We start from the raw sequence: 23,861 nt of genomic DNA, 5'->3' as shown, positions 1-23,861 counted from the left end.
CAGCAGAGCCAAGACTGGCAGCAACTTGCCAGGCTCAGGCTGCCATTACATACCCACGTACCAAAACCGCAGCCTAATTACTGCACAGCGTTTTCAAAGTCTCAAAACCAGGTTGCCCTTCCCTTAGAGCAAGACACCTCAGAGGAACTGAACCATGTCCTGAGAGCGTGAAAGAAGTCAACTGATGAAGTCCTCACCAGTGTAACAGTTGTGCTGAGGTCAGTATCAAGTCTGTCAGCACCACTAAGTGGTAATTAAGAGCACACCAGCCACCTTAGCGAAGGTTTTGATGGCATTTCCTTGCACTCGTGTATCAACTTCCCTACTTGTTCACATCTAATGAGGTTAGAGTTTCTTGACAAATCTTCAGGACCTATGAAGTACAGAGCTTCTCCAAGGTCTGAGGTGAGGTGCATCAGCTGTGCAAGCACTGAAGTCTGGAGCATGTTGACTTTCAGATTTCAGAAAAACTGCTCAAATACAAGGGCATGAACTAAATTTTATTGTACCTCCAAATGAAAAGATTTTACTAAAACATGAAAGCCACCAATTCAGAAAGACTCCAACTCAAGGAAGAGACATTTCAGATGTTCAAATTATGAGTTGCAGGTACAAAGAATGAAATGAAGCTATTCCATGCCTTGTACCCTTGGAGTGGTCTAGGTCAGAAAACGATAAAACTTTATTTTTAATAACCTTTTGCAAGCACTTCACATGGACAGACAGACATATCTGAAAGAGCAAACAGGCACCTTCAGAGGAAGCTGTTTACACTAAGTGCTTGTAGGGCACAAGTCACAGTATGGCATGACATACTTCAACAGAAAACTAAGTGATTGTGCAGAGAAAGAGAAGGGACCACAAAGAAAAAAGCCTATCTGGAGGTTAATGCATGAGTGTGGAACATGGTTCCGCTCATTTTTTTATTACAGCAATCAATGAGTAACTAGCTGTCAAAAATGTTAACATAGTACACCACATTCAAGTTCCAAGTGATAAATTTGATAGAACATTTCAATCTGAACTGCCAAAAACTTAAGCAATTCTTTTCTGCAAGACAGGCTTTGAGAAGCCATCTGAAGCCTACGCTCAAAAAGCTTGTTTTAAGCTTATGTATCCACATACATTTGTGCAGGTCTTGATTCTCCTCTTTAACACAACAGCTGCAGGTGGCTCGATAACACACCTGAAGAGGTGTAGCAACCTAAGAGCTGAGGGCAGAAACGCCTGCATCTCCTATACTCCAGGGGGGCACAAAATCAACTGCCTTATTCTCTGTAAGGACAATTCTTTCAGTAAAAGCAATGGCAGCAATACTCATGGAGGCACATATTATAACGTGAGGTGGGGGAAGGTGGTTTCATCATAATGATCTCGTAATATTTCCTGATAAATTGAAGAGAAGAGGTATTGCATCCAGCAGCCATTTAAGTCTGCATCATTCCGTTCATAGTCAGGCACATCTAAAACACAAGCTAGGCAATGCTAGTTTTTTCCCCTCTGTTCAATGAAGAAACACTACAAAATTTAGAGAATTATCTGTCAAATTTGCCACTGCAAAGATCCTTCTTAAGGAAGAGAGAGAGAGGGCGAGAGGACGGATCAGTTCCATGTTAACCTTTCCACCTCACTCCAGTTTTGAAGCCAATGCCAAGTGGCACAATTTACATTTCAGATGTCAAAATTTCAGTCTCCATTTTAAAGTAATTAAATTGTTCCTTCCTGCATCCCACAACATGGTCATTGAAGACCACTTATATCCATCATCTTTTCTAAGGGTCAAAATTCTAGATTTTAAGCACTACAAGGAAAAGTTTCTCCTACTGTTCTGAATATTGTGTAATTTCCTAGAACTTTAGGAACAATAAGTATTTTCACTTTAAATCTAGCAGAGTCAAGTCCACTCCACCATTTATTTATACCTTAATGTGTAGCAGAAACAGTAAAGAGTCTCAGAACTCCAAAATAAAACTGGTGAGATAAGGACTTAAGTGTGATAAAGCTTCTAAAAACAAGAGTATCTCCAAGCTTATGCAATAATACAACTCATGATTTCTAAAGTCTTATCTGTCAGGTTTTAGTGCTTAAGAAAAGGTGGCAATTTCTATTTAATACAGTGAAGTATAAGAAAAGGAAGTTTGTACCAAAAGGTAAAAAGATTGAAATATATACACTTTGAACAGGAGAATTTTTGCTCACAAAAGCATTGTAAAGATGAAAAGCAAACCCACCATGTACCATACTTAATTATGTAAAAGGCCTCCGCTCTCACTAAGCGGTACATCCTGAAAAGCCTTTTAAAAGATGGCATAAAAGTGTTCAGTCAACACGGAAAAAGTCTTTCTTAGCAGGCTGTCTTCCTATACATGCCATTAAGAACAGAAAGGATGCTTGCAAAAAGACAGGAGAACAAAACACAAAATGCAACAGTATGAGCTTATAAACTTCATTAACTCTACTTTAGAATGTGTGGTACCCCCACAACAAAAATGAGAATTACGAACACATTGAGTCAAAAATCAAATGGCACTTAAATCAGACACAGGATACAACTGATACATCATGACATTACTTTTCTTCATCAAGAAAACCTTACTGTAGCTCCACAATAGCAGGCTTTGACAGTGAAGGTGACTCGTAAACTTCACGGTCCACCTTCCACCTTGATGCACTGTTCAACAGCTGTCAGCACAATCCAAGGGCTGAAGCACACCATCGAAAGAATCCGGGTTAAAAGTAACCATCCACAAACGAGGAATGAAAAGAGCAAGGGCTTAAAAATCAGCAAATCTGGTTACAACTCCAGACAATAAGGAATGACCTGCCAGTGCAGCCAAGATGATGACAGCAAGCCAACAGTGTGCACTTGGGGGAAAGGATAAATGAAAGGGTCAAGATCTTGAGTCACTAATCAATTCATTCCAGATAATCACAGGAAAACAACTTCTCAAACCAAAATAATTGTGTCGTTACAAAAAGCAGATGAGAAGTCTGTTTGTGCAAAAGCACGTGACAGGCAAGAAGCCTGTTTTGATCACTGTGCAGTTGTTAGCAGCTCTTCTTCACGAAGCCTCGTCTCAGTTGTGTTTAAGGCAGTACTCTGGTTTCATTTAAGCTGCATGCAAAGCATAATACAGGCCAGCTGGCACATCCTAATGCATTTAAGGAAAAATCTTCCTCTACTTAACCAAATCTTATGCCTTTGCATTATTCAAAGTTACAGAAGTATTTGATGTATACAAGTTTACATGTAGTAGCAGTACATGTAGTTAAGTTCCACTTATTTTGTTAGGAACAGGCATTAGCACTTCAAACAGAAAAAAACAAGTTTGCTGGACACATTAGGAAAAGCAGACATGAAGCAAAGTAAGGCTAGATATATTCTGCTGTAGTGATAGCTCAGTGAGCAACTTGCAAGACTTTGAAATTCTTAAAGAGAATATTAATGAAAGATCAAATGCAAAGACAAAAAACATCAGGGAATTCAGCAAAGAGAAAGCTGGATTTTGTATAACAGACTCAATGAGAAGACAAAAGAAATGACAACTTAACAAAGAGAAGTCAGTCAAAGAACAAAGTTTGTATAGGTTATCAACATCACCACCACAGTTCACAACTCGACCTAGATTGCCACTCTGGCATTATGCAAGATTAGGAAGAAAGTGCTTCAGAGAATGAGATGGTGAACCTGAAGTTAATGTGATTATGAAGGCTGCAAAGCAGTTAAAACTCAGAATTTATATACTTCCTAACCATTAAGTTTTTACCTCCTTCCACAACTACCCATCAGTTGTGTGAGGATCTTCAAGCACATCTGTAGCAACTGCATTTGTTATTAGGACTTTTCATCCCACAGGTCCAGCAATGAACTGTAAATACTGCAGAAAGCTGGTACTCGATTTCTAGCTAAGCATATTCTTGAAGTCAGACCAGAAAATGTGAAGACCATGTAAGAAATGGGAGAGAAATGGAGTTCCCGGACCGCTTCCTTAATATGGAAAAGGATAAAAGCCTTTGAACTATAATACTACTTAGATATTTGTCAAGTCAGGGAGGGAGGAAGATGAGAAACTCGAGGAATTGCGATTTCGAAAGAAGAACAGAAGTTTAATACTCAAGTGAGCTGTTACAAAGGAGTAAGACAAGCTGCACAGTCAGTTCATTACAGAACATGATCCGTATTTCTAGAAGAGGGACTTTCTTCCATTTTATCGTCTCTAAAACATCATGTTCAAACGTTACACTGCTTCTCCACAGAGAAAAACACTAAGATGGAGCCCTAAGGAGACTCCTTCGGCCCAAAGGAAGCATCGATTTCTGCTCTTTCCTGCTCCTCCTGCTTGCTGCTGTTTAAAAAAAGGAATAGATCAGCAACATACTTACACAATGAACCAGCTGTGGTCCGTCCTCTTTTTGACCTTTCTTGATTAGCTTTCTCAGAAGCCAAAGAAGCTCTGGTTTGAATATTTCTTTTTACAGGGTTCTGCTGTGATCCTGTAGCCTTCTCCACTCCATGAAAGTATTTCATGTGATAATGCAATAACTTGGCTTTGCGGAAGGATTTTGAACAGTCCAAGAACTTGCATCTAAACTTGTGATCTTGGTCAACAGTTGCAGCTTTTTTTGATGCAAGAAAATCTGCTCTCCTACAAGGTTTTGTTACTGTAAGAACAAAACAGATAAATTCCCCCATGCATTTGCTATATTTATCAAATGGTTTCCCAAGAGTTAAGAAACGGGCATGCATTCAAACATGTTAGCTATGAAATGCTAAAAAAATAAAATTAATGCTGTACCTGCCTTTAAGGTCAATATCTTTTAGGGGAAAACTCTATCCTACAGTGCTCTTTAAAACTGGTTGTCACAATGCCAGTGTTTTTATGAACGAGTTAGTGCCAGACAACAGCCTTTTGCTTCCAAGAGTTCCTTGCCCAACAGCTAATATCACTGTATACAGTGCTACTATAGATATGAGACTGAATTACTCAGAAATTGTGTATTTTAGTCAGAACAGTGAAGATTATGTTCTATCAAGTAGGTATTTAATTGTTTATAACTGTTCACATCTTTGGTGAAAGCACTTTCCAAAGAACACAGTTCTGCTGCTTTGCTCACAACTATTCTGCTACCTACTTTCTGGATGCCTTGTCCTGCCACCAAAGCCTGGTTACTTCCAAGAACAATGGAAGTGGTATGTCAAAACTACATTTTTCAAGTAAAATTGAAATTTATTTTACTTGAAATAAATGGAAACTTATTTCAATTTTCAAGCAGCAATGAAGGAATGAAACTAAGGAAAATCACTTACATCTGTTAAAAAACATCTCCTATGAGCTACAGTTAATCTCTTTATCAAAAAACTCCCAAGTCTTCAGACTTAAATATAAGAACGTTTTACATCTGTTTTGCAGAGCACTGCTGTACAACCCAGGGCTACACCTAAACTTAACCTGGTAAATTCCTATTTCTTCTTCCAGCATTTCAGAAATTCATGTTTAATTCATGTTTTTGCTAAGAAATACACAAAAGAAACATTTTGAACTAAGACTAAATCAGATTACTGTCACCAGTATCTGTACCCAATACAAGACAGGAGAGGCAGACATTTGGAAACACACAGATATAAAGACATCCAGGCAATTATCCATCACCAATATGGAAGCAGCATCAAAAAAACCCCTCACCAACTAGAGGACAATCGAAAGGTGGCGTCATTTTTACAAAACAGCTTCCAAAGACAATTTGTTTTGCCAGTACTAAAATACAATTTCCATATTTACAAGTATTTTCAAACTTGGAGGGTTAAGTGTTTAGAGCTAAGACCCAGACCTAGAAATAGTGATGCAAAACTGAAGGTACGCACATGAATGAAAATTAAGACATTATATTAGAAGTAGTTGAAAACAAGGAACAGAAAAGGATCCAGAAACATTACAAACAAGAGCAAGTGTAGAAAGAATAAGGCTTTCCACAAGTGTGCATATGCAGTAATGCATGCAATGGGAGTGTTAAAAGCTAGTGTCAACACAGCCTTGATGCCAGCACACAGGACAGCTTGTTCAGAAATTTTTAGCATGTAGCAACAAAAAGGTGAGTGTTACTGAGCTGCATACTTAGAGGTTACATCACAGTGAAGAAAGGCACCCTAGATAGCTGCATCTGAAGCATACACAGCTTCTAAGGACTGTGACATGACAAAGCAACAAAATTTGCTTTGAAAAGTCATTCATAGACAAAAACCAAGTAACTACTATCTACAGAGGCTGATGTACAGGGAAGGATTAAGAAGTCATGTGCACATCAGACTGGTTAAAAGAAAGTATTCAGTTAATTTTAAGAAGGAAACAGTAAAAAAATTAAGATATTGGTTTTGATTTGATTGGGTGTATCACAAAGATAACGACAAGGAGCAAGAGAAAGACATTTTGGCATAGCTGTATTACGAACATCCCAACAGGGATGCTGCTATAAGCAATTATGGTAATAAGACTGCAACAAAGACTGCCAATACCCAAACTGAAATATACTGTACGTCAGAAGTTGTGAAAAAACATTTGAGGAACAGCCAGTGAAATGGCCTGTAGTTTTAGTGAAAGCCAGTGCAGAAAGGTTCTCTGGACTATAAAGCTAAAAACCAGCGTTCAGGACAACGAAAGAGAAGTTGTTACTATTTAATAACTAACAAGAAGACAGCAAAACTTAACCGCTGCAGAAGGGGGCAACAGGGTCCGAAGACTTAGCCAAAAAATACTACAAAGACACAAGGGAAACTATCACACCATCACAAAACTGTGATGCCAAGATCAGTATCCAAGCTCAGAGCACCTCCCCTCCACTGAGATGGACAAATTCTTGAGAAGATACAGGGGAATGGCGTCTAACTGGTCAGCTACAAGTTAGAAAAGGAGCACAGCATCATGTCAGCTGAAGTTTAGAAACAAAGGTAGCAGAGGTATGGGGTAAGGGGAAGGAAAGAAAACAAAAAAAACACCTTACTGCAGCATGCAAAAGGAATCTATTTGGATTAATAAAACCACAGAAAATCCCACACAGCTGGAAACAAAGTTACTACCATCTCCATCACATCTGAGGGCATTTTCCTTCTTTAGGAGTAACACAATAGAACTCCCTGCTGCCAGGGCACAGCAGGAAGCTGATGCCCAGCTCCACCACCCCAGAGAGTCTCCAAAGAGCCTGTGCTCCCAGCCAAACACTCTGAAGTCGACTCATCACAGCAACACCTAAAGGAGGGAATCTCCACCCTTACGCACATATACAACACACGGTACTAAAACTGGTTTCTATGGAGAGAAGGTTTTGCTGTATCAGCTTCAGATTTTCAGGCACTTGTTTTCCAGAGAGGCTTGGTGGGCGCTTTCTCTGAGTAGAGAGGAAAGTTAATCAGAGACCTGCCACTTGCTATTTCTTCCATGTTTGTAACCAAAATTAAAACTCCTCACCTGGAATTAAATTAGCCATCACAATAGTAAGCACAGAAACTCAAGGCCAAACAATGCCCCCTTTAACTTTCACTACAAAGAAGAAAAAAAGAAAAATCCCTTCAGCATTCGAGTCAGTAACCTTTCCCACTTCTCACTGCACTATCCAAGGTTCAAACCAAGACAGTGCTTAGCAGCGAGTTCACAGTAAAGCATCACCATGCCAAGCTTCCGAGTCCACAAGAGATTTCCCCCCCATCACCAATTCTTGGTTTGAGCTGACTCCTGCTGGGCCAGGAATGTTTGGCGGCAGCAGCACAGTACCTTGACTGAAGGTCTGCCATCCTGAGGCATCTTCTGCACAGCACCAGTAAGCTATCCCAGAACACCAACAGATATAGAACACTTAGCATCCTCCCCCAAATAGAGTTCCTAGCCATTAGATCCTCACACACAACCGCCTGTTAAACTCACAAGACTTCTAGTCTCTATCTCCTGGTCCCCACAGAAATACTGAGCAAAGATCAAATTATTCCTTCACCTGCTGTTAAACTGAACACAGAGCGTCTCTAAAACATATGTTCCCCCATGCTTCCATCTGTATTATTTTGCTTGTTACCATTACCTTCCTTGAACTGCAGACATAAATGTTATGTATCTCAGGGGTAATCACAGCTGATTCTGGATAGCGATGACAAAACCTCATCTTTCACGTTTCCATCTATTTACACCAACATGAAGTTGACCTGTGAGGTCTAATATTACTGGTTCAGTGCCATCAGCCTCAAAATTCTAAGAACCATTTTGGGGCCAGTGCTTGGTTCAGAATACACCCATTCTCACAGCAGCCCACATTTTAAATATAGCTGCCTATTAGCCCAGCTGACATTTTTTTACACTGTGCTTTAGATCACACCACTGAGCCAGCTTCCTCACTAATTACTTATTTCTTTGGTCTTATTTTTCCTGAAATCTTTGTTGTTTTTCTTGAGCTCACCAAAAGCGCTCCTGTCCAACATTCTAGCAGTAAATTACGTTTCTTCCTTTATTTTAAAAAATCTCTGTCTTTAAAGATCTCAGTTGTGAAACAAAGAACATGTTGTCTAATTGCTCTTCTCAAACTACTTCAGGTAAGGACAGCATCCAAGAGTGTCCAGAATCCACTCAACTGCATAAGGCAGATGCTTGGTGTAATAAACAGATACAACACCAATAATCACAGATCATTACATGTTCACAAAGTGCTGATTTTCAAGCCTGAAACATTACTTGACACTGCAAGAACTACTCAAGACTATTTCCTCTGATCCTCCACTTGTCATTTTCTCCCTGTGCTGGCACTAGATTTGTAACAATAGAAACAGGGAGGTTTACACTGGACAAAAAGCTTGTAAGCATGCAGTGCACTACTGTGCAAACCTCGACGTACCTTCGGAGGGGGCCAGCAGCTGCGGGGATGTAAAGGCTCTACCTGCACTTTTGAGGTGTAACTGAAACTGTGTCCAGATCGTGGTGTCTAGCTGTAAGAGTGAGCAAGGCAGGATAGACTTCTTTATGTACTACATTGTTAGGCTTTAAATGACAACTTCTACGCTACCTTGAAGGAATCAAAGCCTACCTAGGTAGGCTGCAGGATACACAGCTGCTCCCTCAAACTGGATGCAAAGGTATTATGCTTCTCCTTAACTGAAGCCCAAAGCTAAAAGTGACAAAATGAGAAAACGTGGTAAGTATAAGGCTAATGGAAGCTCTGCTGCATGTTTATGCAAATAAAAAAGTAATGTTAAGAGTTCTGGGAAATACAACTACAAACACAATAGTACGTCTGTGCAAAGCAAAGGCAGCCCACCTTTGAAGTCAAATCCATTTGTAAGGGCAAAGCCACACGACCAGCTGCAGAGTGCTTCCAAGCCTGCTTTCACACATATGGAACAGAGCTTTAACTGGCTGCAAACGTTTGCCAACAGACTAGACACCTAGTTTTTTGAAAAACAACTTGATTTGGCTAAACCCTAATGACCAAGTCTAGTCCCTAAACATTAGGGGAGCCAAAAGCCAGCAGAATTGGATTTTTATCCTCTAGTACATGCAATTACTTAGAATTTTGCTGAAAATTTTAAAAAAGGAACTTGCGTTTTGACAAGCAATGCTATATTACCCTTTCAGAGCAAATCAGACATACACATTTTAAAATGTAACAACTATATACTGAAAATTGTATTTGCCACTACAAATGTCTGCAACTACTATAAATCTGAATCATCTACCAACCAGTGAGTGAGAAAACACTCTTTAAAAAGAACTTTTGCGCTTAAAAATTCCCGATATTCAAGCACTATAAAAATCATGTTCTTCCTATATATCATGCAAGTTAAAACTAGTACTCCCAGGGCGCATCACTGTCCCATGCCGTAACAACACTACTGCAACACATGGAAGAAAATAAAGGTTATTAATTTTATCATGTTTTGTAGTATTGTCCTAGAAGAAGAGAATGAATTCCCATCAAGTGACTAGACTTAAAGCCTACAGACAAATAAAAAAGTTAGTACTGAGTTACAACGTTGCACTTATTCTAAGTATAAGAAGTTATCTTTGACCTTAACTTCCACACATTATTTTTTGGGAATCTTGTACCAACGAAAATAACACCTTTTTGGACCCACACCACCTATTCTGACAATATACTTCTCCCCTTTCTAAACCTTAAATATCTTTAATACACATGGCAGTCTGAGAACAAAATGACACACAGTTAATAGTATTTGGAGAGATGCCTGTTCCCTTGATAGTTACCCACAAAATAACTTAACTCAGCTGTCAGCCTCTGACACCAGTTATTTTTAGGACAGCATGCTCAGACCTTTTCACCACCCCCTTCACGAGCAGTAAGCTACTGGTGATGTTAGTGTTCCCCCAGCAGGCAGCTCATCGGCACTGGAACGTACAGACATGATCCTACAAATAAGGCAGAAGCACGTACAGGAACGCATAAATCCACCTTAAACTACAGGAGATTCATCCGTGATAGGATCTACTAATTTTCTAATAACATTTTTAATGCTGGTTAAGTATAGAAAGGTAGATTCTTGTCCTTGGATTTCAGGTGATAGTATTAATTAAAAAAAGACCTTGTACAGCTCTTATTCCCCATCCTTAAGCGTTTTCTCCAACAAAAACACCTGTTTGCCATATCTGGATGTCCACCCAATGTCTGGCATTTCTAATGGTAAATGAGATGGCTTTAATGACATGAAACGAAATCCTCACTCAGAAACGTGGGTTTTCAGACACCACCACAGTGCTGAACTTCAGGTCACAATTCCATGAGAGCATATATTCCCGAATTAATCTAGCTCACTCCAGTGCCAACAGAAGCATCAGCATCAAGAGCACACGAGCTGTATGGGAGGCTTTGGGCAGGTGAGTGAACCAAGTCACATTCCCACAGCTTTATGTCCTGCATCCAATTAAGCAAGCTCAGGAGAAGCCCACACCCCATCAGCGTGACTGATACCACATATCTAGGTGTCACATATTCACCAGGAATTCTCCTCGGTTTAAGCCCAAATCAAATGTTCAGCCATATATACATTAGGAAGTCAGGTGGAAGTGGTAATAACAGCCAAAGACCTCCAAAGGTATCGCAGTTTTTTGAACTCCTGATGGTTCAGCTGCACACCAGCATTACACTGGTGTCCTGCCCCCTCTACCTGCCACCAAAGTTATGCTCCCCAAGTGCTGGAGAAGCAGAGTTGATAAATACTACCGTACAAATTTCAAATGTACAAGTGAATTCCTCTCCCTACCTTATGAAACACAGCATCTCAGCCCAACACACACGACACGTTCAAGGGGATAAAACAAGGCAATTGTGAACGGCATCTGTGATCTCAAGTAGATGTAAGTATGCAAGTAGAGGAAAGCAAAATCTCATGGTATTTTAGCCTAACTTAAATATGTAAATCTGTCAATCATTTCCCTAAAGTTTTCATGGAAGGAGAAAATATTTCCCCCTCAGCAACAAATACACACAGAGAAGTAACATTTTACCCAACCAAACCCGTTTTGTCTATCTGTTCTTTAACTGTCACTAGAAGTTATTTGTTTGCTGTAACCCCTAACACATACTGCTGAGTACATACTCGGCTTTCTACATATTGAGCTTTCACTACATTACAGACCTGAACTCAGAACCCTATATTTTTCTTTTTTTAAAAGAAAGAAGCCTTCTCTGAAGATGACCATACAGCTGTGACAACACCCCAGTTCACATACACCATCTAAAATGTTTAAAACATCTTTGATTTCATAGTTACTTGAAACTGAGACATTGTGAAACACCCTGAGCATCCTAAATGAGTACCTAAATTAGAAAATAGACGCCTTTGCAGGAGGTATTTTTTAAAAGAAAATATTTGACCACTAACCTCAAAGCTTTGTGATTACACACGTTATAGTATCAAGTAAAATCACCTTTATTTTTGAGAATATTGTCTGACTAGTTCTGGATTATTTTAGAGGCAATGGCAGCAAATGCCTTCTTAACACTGCATTAACTGTTTGGAAGAATATCTGTAACAATTAACGCAGTTTTTTCCACACTGTTAATACAGTGTGTTCTTACAAAAAGCCAAGATTTATTATTCTCCAAATTCTCAGACCTTATCAACGTGTGGGAAAATAACTGAAATTGGCGAAAATTGGAGAAATACAGCTTTTCAAAATTTAGCTCAAAGGCTGCAATATTAGAGCGACTTTGAAGTGAAACACAGTTGCTGCTCCCAGGAGGGACATGGCCTGCTGGACACAGCTGCTGCTCCCAGGAACAAGCAAGGCCCACACAATGTCCTTGAAATGGGGAGTAGAGTGATACGGAGATACCACTGCTCACCCCCTGTTACAAACAAGGCCCACACAATACCCTTGAGATGGGGAGCAGAGCGATACGGAGGTACCACGGCTCATCCCTGTTATCAGGGATGAGGGAGCGCCTGGTGACAGACAAATCCAACCGTTGTTTTAGCAGTAATGGCAGGTTAGCCACTGAATCACACCTCCACCCCTCACGAGAGAAATTTTCACCAATCCTAATAGAGTGATGTATGACTAGAGTCACTCGAGCTCCACCTGAAAGTAAAGAAACAATATAAAATGGCAAAAGACAAAGGGGATGCTAGGGAGAAACCCCCCCCCCATCAGAATGTCTGGGATCAGTCGATGGGCTGAACCTCTCTTCTCCCCCCCACAGGGACGCCTGTTGGGTAAGAGCTCTGTGTTATGCATGCTTAGTTACTAACACCTTGCAGCTATTTAGTATTATCACTGATCAGTAATAACTTTATATTATCACTGTAGTATTTTAATTAAAGTTGTTTTTGTAGTCAGTCACTATCACCGGCTATCCTCGAACCTGTATTCTGTCACAAATAAAATAAATATATATATATATATATGTATGTTTCCGGAAACGTTTGACTTATTATAAGGAATTTGGCCCATAATACTACTAGTGTCAGTCCCTAATAAGCGGGCGAATCACCCTCCGATTCACCAAGCTGCCAAGGGAAGGCAGGGGCAGTCAGACCCAAGGGTCTCGCCTGACTTGGGACACTGATAGACTGGTCTTTTGACCTCAAAACGTGACACAACGTTACGGTTTGTCAATCTGTAGTTCAACAAGTACCTAAAAAGATTATACAAAAGAAAAGCGTCATCTTAAAAATGCTGCACTTCAAACTGAAAGTTTGCAGGAATTTACAAAATAAAAGGCTAAATGGTTATCAGCTAAAAAACACACTGAGAAATGTAGCAAATTTGTCATGCAAGATCACTGAAGTTCAAAAGCATATTATCATTCTGTTTTCCTACACAAAGCATGTCCAAAAGGTGACTGAATTCGCTGTAGCAGGAAGCTCTGCCACATCTTCTCTTCTGTTAAATAGCTTGTCAGAGGCTGAAAAGTGAGTATTTTCAGGCATATTAGAAATTCTTTCAATTTTCAGAACTGCTATGACCTGCTATAGCTCTTAGAAGAGCTGTGTCTAAGGTGCAAGTCCTGCACGCTTCACCTCGGAGCAATTCAGTTCACCGTGCCTGTACCTGCACACCTTCTCCCACGTCTACAACTGGAGTCGCAACAGCCACCGTCGCTCTTTCTGCTGGCCTGAAGCGCAAGATTCCAACAGCATCAAGAAGCATCACTGCTTTTCAGCATTTCTTTGCACTCCCAGTGACACAAGCATCTGCCATCTTTCTGTTAAGAACTCCAGGGACATCTTCCAGAGATCCAACGAAGGAGGAAAAAAAATTAATGCTCCTTCACTGCTACGGCAGACAGTCCCTCCTGCCATCCACAAAACCTACACCAGGGTGAAAATTTGCAAACTGGACATGGCTGTTCATCTTAAATTACAAAACTACATTCAAGGATGCCCGTTCAGTTTCAAGGGCACCTCGGAGGAGAGGAACTTCAAATTCCAAAGGAAAAGAGCTATAAACATTGCTGGCACTGTCAGGGTACCAGTCTGGCTAATCCAGACTACTACAGCAGTACCTGACAAGCCCTCGTAAGGGGCTTCTCCAGGTGTCAGCAGATGAACTCAGGGAAACCAGTGACGTTATGCTGCAATTGCTCAGAGGAGGTATTCAACTTAAACTTTAAAGTGTACGTTAAATTGGTTCTACCTACTACAAGACGGGGAGAAACAAATTCACAGCCACTGGAAAGAGCAACACTTTTTACATCCTTCCTTCGCTTCGGAGATTGGCAGGCAGGCTGTCAATAGCTCATGTACTCAGAGCCAACACAGAGTAACGGCGTTCCCTCGGTATTGCAGAGATTAATGTTCTGTTCAGGTACAACCCAAACAGTGGTTTTGCCTTCATGAACCAAAGCAAGCTACAGCCCATCAGTTAAAACAGAGTTCAACCCAAAGTTGAACCTTTACAGATCGAAAAGGACACAGCCACCTGACTAGCACAAGGAACCTGCAGCCACTCCGATCTTCTGAACTTACAGCTAGAACGTAGGGAAGGAAAGGCACGGCCCCAACGCACAGCAACCAAAGAGACTCTGGATAAAGCACAGTTAGAAAGAACACAGGTGGATATATCATCTACCTGGTTAGGAAGGAGAGCAAGATCAAAAGAGCTCCGACTTTTAAATAGTAAAAGACCATTTACACATCAAACCCAAGCAAAGGAAAAGAGTAAATTCCTTCCTGCACTGAAGATGCACATCAGTGGCAAAGGGAGAGGACATCCCACTTGTACAGTTACACGAGAGTGTGTGAAAGACGACACGTGCAAGCAGGAGGGTAAATTTGGCATAGCCAAACAGGATGAAAACTAGAATATACAGATGACTAGCAATGCTAACCAACTGTAAATCCCTCCAAATTCTGTTTCACTTAAAATTAAGCTTCTTTAATACAGCATAAACTAGAGAACTTGCCATTCAAGTTTCTCCAGTTAGCTGCAGATCCAAGTATTAAAGTTAAGAAAAATAACGACAGGACAGCACTGTTTTAGCACAGTCCACTATCTGTCTAGGAAATTTTAATTTGAAAAAGCAAGGTAAGCACAGTCTCCAGCTAAGAGAAAACAGAATACATACATTATTAAGACAGACACTGAAATGTTTGAACTATTTCATAAATTTGCATTAAAACCTCTAAATAGTCTAGGGCTCAAGTATAACAGAGGCCAAAATATAAGGATATAGAAATGCACAATCAGGATTCCTAAATATCAATGCTACCACATACCTGTAGCACAGAAATTACAAAATAACTTGATCTTTTAAGATGTTAGTTCAACTTAATCCAGAATTACAAACATTTAACTTATAACCTGAAAGCAAGCATTGGTTAATTTCACCATTCACATGCTAAAAATATTACACCCAGTCATTTAAAAATTATGATTTCCATTTTCTGGAAATTGCAATCAATCTCCAAAGCATAAGATCAAAACCGAGTCCATAAGGAAGAGAAATAAGTGTTTTCCCCCATGGTTATCTTTGCAAGAAGACACAATTTTTGTTAGTGACACTCGTACAAGCATGAAACATCTGGTGTCAGCTGCCTTTCGAAATGCATTGATATAAAATATAAAATCAAAATTTGAACCTGTAGCAGCAGAAGGTTCTGGAGTTCTGACAGTAACAGAGGAAGACTCAGCGTCTTCAACTTTTTCTTCCTGTAGACTGGCATCCGTACTGAGTGCTGTGCTATGTGATGTGTTTCCAGGAGATCCTTGTTCACTGAAACTTTGGTCAGATTCAACAGGAATTTCTAACTGGACTAGAACGGAGGAAAAAATTTTCGTTGAGTAAAAACACACACAAAAGCGCCTTCTAGAACACTGATGTGTGTGTCCGTAACACCAGAGCAGAGACAAATAGCCATCCATGCTCAGGCTGTCATGACTGTCATGAGGATGGAGCCAGGCTCTTCTCAGCGGCATCCAATGATAGGACAAGGGGAAATGGATATCAGCTGGAACGTAGGAGGTTCCACTTAAACATGAGGAAGAACTTCTTCCCAGTAAGGGTAACAGAACACTGGGACAGGCTGCCCAGAGAGGTTGCGGAGTCTCCTTCTCTGGAGATGTTTCAAACCTGTCTGGACGCGTTCTTGTGTGATCTGATCTAGGTGGTCCTGCTCAGGCAGGGGGATTGGACTAGATGATCCTTTGAGGTCCCCTTCCAATCCCTGACATTCTGTGATTCTGGGCTGCTCACCGCTGTATCAACACAAGATGAAGTTTTCACAACATACCTACTTGAAGCAATCCTCTGAATTTAGAGCTGCTTAGAAACACAGGCTGCTAAACCTTTACAGCCTAAAATGGGACTGGTCTCCTCACACCATTATCAGCACTCTCCCTGAAAGGGAAAGGCACTGAAGCACAGGGCAGAAAAAGGAGCACCATCTCCACCCAGTCAAAGAATAAAAGCATCTTATTTGGTGGGTTTAGTGTTCAACAAGAGGATTAAACTCTAAATTTAGCATTTGGGTTACTTCTTCAATCTAAAAGCATTAACACTTTGTAATTACCTCATTTTCAAAAGTATAAAAGCATCCCTTAAAAAAAAAGGAAAAAAACACAATCACAACATTTCCTTTAAGATATTTTACAGTCTATGGAGCTCTCCTTTCACAAGGCCAGTTATCCCTCATCTGGAAAAGCTCCCATCATGCAAGGGAAAGGCCAGGGTTACTGATGGAGAAGAAATCAAAAGCAAAAGGCGGCAATCACGGCAGCAGAGAGAGAGAAACTTCCTTGAGTTTTCTCCACACTGCTGATGGAATCAGGTTTTAACTGCAGATACCGAGCCTGCAAGTTATGCAAGTGAAAATAGTGTTTGCAACAACCCGATGACTGCCATGCCACCACAAATCTGCTGCTTACCCCTCTCAGATTCCTTTTGGTTAAATCCTGCATCTTTCAAAGGCTGAATTTCCGTTGAAGCTGTGACATGGTCTGTATTTAAAATCTCATGGCTAATACTGGATGAGAGTCTTGAAGATCGTCTCCTGATCTGGTCTCTTTCAGGGTTATCTGAAGAGTTCTTCAATTTTCCCTGAGCTGGAACAGACAAATTTAGTAACCCTGTAACTGCATGGTACCATTTGCTCAAAAGCAAACTTTAAAGACCTCCCCTCCCAGTGACAGTCTGAAAGCATGTTCTTTAAGGATTGAGGTTAATAGCAAAAGCTGGACAGCCCTGGTGATTAGACTTCTCCATAAAAGCAACAATTATATTGACAGTTATAAATAAGCATAAAAATAAAGCAGAAACCTATCTTATAGGTGTCTCGACTTTTTCTTTTAGTGACAGATTTGAAGTAAGAATAGAGATCAGTATCTTACTGGTAAAACACTGCTTTGAACAGCAACTGTCCCACAGACGTAATACCAGAAGTTAGATGAGACAACTCAGACACAAACAAGTCTGACCCTAAGCTGGATAACGTATACACACTGGAGCTTAAAGACTCTGTGGTCCTAAGGAAGGGAAAGACGGTCGTCTTCAGATCTTCAGCTCCTTGTTCATGATACTGTTATACAGAATGTAATTTTCTTTTCTCATCAACACACTCAAGTTCTTCAACATCACTACACTAGAAGCTATTAGACTGCAGTGACATAATATTTATTTGGTATTAAAGTTTCTTTGCTAAGCAATGTGCTAGATCCTCCATCTAGTAACTAAAGAGTTTCTACAACTAGAAAAAGGCTTTATAACCTCCTATGTGTTGGAGGCAATATGCCCTATGTCTATGAACTTCTCCATGAAGACTTACAGCTTGTGGCTCCTTCATCCAAAAACAGTTTCCAAGATTTGGGAGGGAATTTGAGCATGATGCTGCTACATATGAAGGCCAATTTAGGATAAACAGGTGCTGCATTTCAGCCATTTCAGGTATCACAGTTCGAGGTTAATACTACAGACTTATTTTTCCCCCCCTCCACTTAAGCTTCAAGAACTTACATGTACAAATACTATGAAAGTTGAATACAAAAAATACTCACACAAGTTTTTTTCAATCCTGGGACGCTTTGATGGAACTTCACCTCCTTTAGGTATTTTCCGATGTCTTAACTCCAAAGTTATGGGCTGCAGTGTCTGAGAACTTGGCTCTACATATTTAGATAGAGAACAAAAATTGTCTGGATATGAAGCTGCAGAACTCTTTAACAAGCTTCCCAACTTCAAATACTGGACTTGCACAAATACAGTTTCACCCGGCGTTCCGAAGTCAATACACCAGCATCTACTCCTACTGCAGACATGCTTTATAATGTATGAAGATTACTTGTCTCAATCTAATCTCTGACCAAACCACTGCGGCTACAAACCTAACAAGCACGCCCTCAGCTGTCCTAACCAAGGCCGAGCAAAGATGAGTTTAAAACTCTTCCATAGTTTCTAGAGACTTAGGCTGTGAAAGAGCGAGATACTTTTCACTTCTTTAGGTACGTTTGGAAGGGTTCTGACATATGGTCTAAACATTTCAGTTTAGCTACATACCTGTCGGAGGTGTTATCGGGGGTCTTCCACGTTTTCGCTTAGTTTCTTTCGCGTTTTCCTGTGGACTCTTTACATTGTCATTCTCAGGCTTCTTCTCAATTTGTGTATCTACTGAATATTCCATATCATTCTCTGATATATTCTCTTTATCTTCTTTTCCATTCTTAGATATATTCTTTTCTGAGACCTTGCCTTTTTCCGAGATGACTATCAATTTTCCTTCTTTATCAGGTTGCTTAATTCTCTTGTCAGTCTTTAATGTCTTTTCATCCTTGTCTTTCTTTGCATTACCTGTTGCTTTCCTCTGTTCTTTAAATTTTTCCCGCTTTTCAGGAGATGACGGAATTTCATTACCTCTTTCCTTAGGCTTAGCATTACCCACAATATTCTAGAATAAACAGAATGACAGATGCAAATTAACTTATTGTCATCTGAAAGTCCTCCTCCACCTTTGCATTTAGCAGTCTAGCATCCTTGTCCAATTTTTCAAAGGATAAAGCCATATACTCTATTACAACCCACAGATTAAAACTGAGAGGCACTTGAACTGTGCCAAGGACCCAGGCAGCTTTACAAGGACAGTGCAACAGTTCCTCTCTTTTCACAACTCAACAGCGTAAGAGATTTGCTGTTTCTTCTATCTCATCTGCAGGCTAAGGCCAAACCAGCTCGCGCAATACTACCTAAAGCCTACTTGGAACACCGACGAAAGAGTGGGAGTCAAGAGCACAGAGAAGGCCAAACGGCCCAATCACTTGGATGTAAAAACTGTCTTCCTTTCACGAAAGCGTCTCCTTCAAGATAGACCAGTATTTAGGTTGTAATTATCACTGCTATTTACACATTTAAATTTAAAACCAAAACTTTATGCTTTGTCTTTCTCCAATTTGTGTTCAGCCTGTAAGGACATAAAAATCCTTCACAGTCCCTGGCCAGTAAGCTACTGATTCAACGGTAATCTCACTTCCCCACAGTTCCTGCACACCAGCAGCAAAGCAGGAAGAACACCCCTGTAACACCACTCACTGCTACTCCACATCCTTTCCATTCTGTGATCAGGTTTCATATTAATACCACCCATGGCGGAATGTTGATTTTGGGGTTTTTCCCCTTCCAATGATCCTGCTACAGGCTGTCCCAGAGTTTCTCTGCTCTGATGAACAGAAACCCTCTAACTTTGTGTCTGGATTAATAATTTATATTTAGTCATGTGTCAACACTGCCTTTAGTTCAACTAACTTCCCTCTTCCTGTTGCCTAATAACTTGAAGCACTGAAGAGCAACGATACTTCTTCCCAGCCATAGTTCTGCAAGGCACAACAAGCTTAAACTTTGAACAAGGATCAGAGGACAAGAAAGTCTAAATATCTCTTGATATCTCTTTGGGGAAAGAAAGCAGATCAGCTGATTTCAGTTGAACAAAGTTCTGAGAATACACATAAGAGTCACTGTCTCCTGTACTACCCTAGATATTGCCTATTCCCACCCTCCATCTTCCTGTCTATATGTGGCTTACATGAACTGATACCTTTTAAGATTGCCATTTTCAGACCATGGTCCTAAGAAATAATCTTGATGCAATAAAATGGTGAATGTTCAATCTGCTCCACCCTCTACGGCATTATTTCAATCATAGCTGGCACAGAGGTGACAAATCTCTTTTTAAAAATGTGAGATCAAATTGCTGTATATTCCATGAAAACAACTAAGCAAAGAGGAAGAAAGTCTTTCACCTTCTTAGGTGTCTGAGCACTTTTACCAGATATCAAAAAATCTGTCTTCTCTAAATTCTTTAAATGCCACAGCTATGGGAGAAGTTTCAGTGGAAACTCAAACCTTAGCAAAAAAAACAAAAAAAAAAACCACCCCACACCTCAAAAACCAACTCTCAGACATAAGGTTTCATCAGCTGTGCTGCTCATAGAACCATCCGATTTGAATCAAGTATGTGGTACCGGAACACACATGAACCACCTTAATCAAATTATTCAAGAAACTGAACCATAAATACTGTGTGTCTGAATTCCCTCTCGATGGTACTCAACTCTTAAAAGCTGTGTGTCCTTACACAAGTACACCCACACTGTGCAGGTCATTAGCATTTTACCACACATGAAATAACTTACATTCACAACAATCTTGAGCTCTTCTATAGCTCAACTCTTTTTTAACTTTACTTCCAATTGTGTAAACAGAGCTCACTAGGAAATTCTCCCCTTATGCTTTTTTATGCTGAAGAACAGAACAAAGTGTTCTAGCACAACTTATCTCTTTGGTTAAGACAGAAATCTTTCCGATCAGCGGTTAAAGGGAGAAGAAAACTTAAACTCATTTCAAAAATACTCAAAGCTATGCGGAAATATGAAACTCCCTAAAGGAGAGACAAAAATATTTTGTCTTTCTTATGCAGAATATTTCTTAAGATTGTTCAACTTCCTGTATTTAAAGTTAAATATGGTAGAAATATTTCTCATGGCAATGAAAATCCCTCAGGTAGTTCCCGTGTGCGTATTAGTTAACCCTCAACCAGGTACAAATATTACCATTTGAAAGCTATTAAGAGCATTTTGTGGCAGATCCGAAATAGTTTTCCCTCCCAGCCTGGCACAAACCTGAAGACCTCCAACGCCTCTTCACAACAGTGACACATTTAAACTGTACCCGTTAAATACAGATTCCAATAATGAATATTAAGACTTGCGTTGGGGAGAAGGATTCAATTTTTTGCTCAAACCTAAAAGTGCCAGAAAACTAAAAGCAGAAGGCATGACTAAAACAACAGGCTACAGTTACCACACAGGAATGTATGGCAAAATCTCAAACATAAAACCATTCCTGTAATGGAAATTATTCTGAAGCAGGTACTTAAGAAGTTTTAAGCAAATTACACAGGACGAGAACTTGTCAGCTTTTCCTACAAAGTGCCTGCACATGAAAACTGAAGTACAAAGCAGCACTTCCTTCCTCCTCACCACGAGCAGGATGATTTTTTTTTTTTTTTTTTTTTTTTTTAGAATGGCTCACTACTAGTTTCCATCAGAAGCTGAAGGTTGAACCCACAGCACTGAGCAGGTGAAGGGTTGGTAGAATAGCCAAAACATAGAAGCAGAATGTGGTTTAGCAAAACCAGCTTATCTTCTCCGAGTTATGAGGTGAAAGATTACTCCACAGCTTCCTTAAAAGTCTCAAGACAATCAAGTAGTTACTTTGGGAAAGAATAGTTTCTGACCACTCCATAGTTCCCATTCCTTAACTTTTAAGACGCATGTATTTAAACCAAATCTCAAACAGGCTGAACAACCAAAGTGTGTTCCAACAACCTACCACTAGCTTTAGTATGTACATTCTGAATCTTCCAATGATTTTCAGAAAACTGTTTGATTTATATGCCTATGACTTCTTTAGTTCAAGTGGTCCATTCATGAGAACATGAACCTGAGAGCTTTGCAAATCATACCATGAAGATTTACATAACCTTTTCATTTTAACAGACTTTATTTCAAATATGTTGTACATTAGCAATAGAGATGTTTCATTTGTTTCATATTTTATAATTCATCAAATCTAGCCACCTGAACTGTTAATTTTAGAATACACTAGTAGCACAAACAGTACTTACCTGATCTTTGGAGAAAGCTTTGACATGAATGTTTTTGACAGTCTGAACTACACCATCATAAAACTTAACAGTGTATGTACCTAAAATTTGAAAATAAAGCATAAGAGTTTAACGATCTGAAGTTATTTAACAGAACATCTGCTAACAGCTCCAATACTCTAGCTGCATATTTACCTCTAGATCAAAGCTGCCTTATCTGTGGTGTTACAAACTTCAACAGCAGAAGTCATATCACAGGCCAGTTAAGGGAGAAACAGTGAAGTTACCAAAAATAATTACAGCAAGCATAAAGGCACATGTCTAAGCTTAGAGGTTCTCCTTAGGTATATTTTTCTCACAACACCTCAAGATATTTCTGGTGGAATACTCCAACAGATAATTACACAGACAACTTCTCCTTGACCTTACAAGGTACAGTCAAGCTAAAGAAAGTACAGCCCAAGAACAAGTCTTCACAGTTACTTATTGATATTCAAAAAAAGAGAAGCATGGTTGTGCTTCCCCCCCACCTCGTCCTATTTGTAAAGGCTTTTTGCAGCTCTGATACTAGTTTTACTGCAGCTATATGCATCTCTTGACAATCAACTTAAGAAACCACCACTTTTCCCAAATATATATTTAAAGCAATTACTGACTGGATATCCCAGTAGAAAGTTCTTTTATCTCATGAAAAGGATAAGAGGTTAAAGTTCATGGTAGACTAAAACATATAATTGAGAAAAAAAACCCAAACAATCCACAACCAAAACTTTTCAAAGTTGTTTTTCTGTCTGCTATACTGTCTCTCCACCTAAGCAAAAAGGTTAGAATATAATTAGAAATGCATTACTAACAAGCATGACAAAACCAAGAGTGACTCCTTACCATCTTTGTTAACAGAAGTAACTTTGGCTGGATAGAAGCGACAATCAGACCAGCATGCCAATACCTGATCATTTATATGAAATCCCTAAAAAACAGTAAAAAGTGTTTTCTTCTCAGAATTACTGAAACATACAACTTCATTAAAACATCAAAATTCTAAGTTTTCCAATATTTAAAATAAGTCATAGAACTTACACAGCAGGCAACACAGCAACAGTGAAGTATTTCAATGATCATAACTCGTACAACCGCACATTGAACTGTTACATACTGAAACGTCCTCTGTTTTCTACTTACCACACAACCTTCTTCCTCATGCAATCCTTCTTTTCTTAACTGGATCTTCTCTAAGGGACGCAAATAAGGACTGTCCCAACAGAACCATTCATCATATCTATGGTTCCAGCGTTTGAAATGGATAAGTACTTTTCCTTCTTCATAATCAATTTCTTCAATGTGAGCTGGATACCTGGTCAAAAGGTAGATTAAAATATTTCAATTGAGAATAAGGTACGCTGTCTCAGACACTTAACTACAGTACAAAACACCACGCAAACAGGGCCTTCTGCACAATCAAAAGCAAAGTATGTGAAGACCTGCTCGATCAGGTGTGATGGGGAGCCGAGTTACTACCCCTAACACCTTTCAGTTTCTACAGTCTTCATGTTATTTGATGTATCACTCGTATAAGCAATAAAGACACTACAAAATGACTATGAGCTCAGCACAGGACAACTCTCAAAACTCAACAGCAAAGGCAAGCATTGGCTGCAGGAAGAGGAGACAACTAAGGAGTTCTTAGTCCAGGGTGGAAAAAATATCACTAGAGATCAAGAAGTCAGAAAAAACTTCCCTACACCTAGAAATTTCACATATACACAGAAGTGATAGCTTCGGC

At 39.7% G+C, this 23,861-nt stretch overlaps 1 protein-coding gene across 4 annotated transcripts in view; it reads right to left on the bottom strand.

Annotated features, from left to right (window-relative positions):
• PHF20 (PHD finger protein 20) overlaps nucleotides 1-23,861 on the bottom strand; it is a 68,645-nt gene that overhangs the window by 27,067 nt on the left and 17,717 nt on the right. For 2 of the 4 annotated variants that reach the window (XM_086622674.1, XM_086622675.1), the window contains exons 7-14: nucleotides 23,261-23,432; nucleotides 22,964-23,048; nucleotides 22,100-22,179; nucleotides 18,481-18,868; nucleotides 17,982-18,089; nucleotides 16,857-17,033; nucleotides 15,572-15,745; nucleotides 4,384-4,662 (exon numbers count right to left, since the gene is read on the bottom strand). In XM_086622674.1, coding sequence (XP_086478800.1) covers nucleotides 4,384-4,662; nucleotides 15,572-15,745; nucleotides 16,857-17,033; nucleotides 17,982-18,089; nucleotides 18,481-18,868; nucleotides 22,100-22,179; nucleotides 22,964-23,048; nucleotides 23,261-23,432 — 1,463 coding nt within the window. The remainder of the gene's footprint in view (nucleotides 1-4,383; nucleotides 4,663-15,571; nucleotides 15,746-16,856; nucleotides 17,034-17,981; nucleotides 18,090-18,480; nucleotides 18,869-22,099; nucleotides 22,180-22,963; nucleotides 23,049-23,260; nucleotides 23,433-23,861) is intronic. The other 2 variants (XM_086622676.1, XM_086622677.1) reach the window with 1 other exon arrangement.

This window comes from Tauraco erythrolophus, chromosome 18, assembly GCF_009769465.1.
Source record: "Tauraco erythrolophus isolate bTauEry1 chromosome 18, bTauEry1.pri, whole genome shotgun sequence".
NCBI classification, from domain to species: Eukaryota; Metazoa; Chordata; class Aves; order Musophagiformes; family Musophagidae; genus Tauraco; species Tauraco erythrolophus.
The sequence above is the reverse complement of the archived record's forward strand: the minus strand, read 5'-3'. Positions and strand labels throughout refer to the sequence as shown.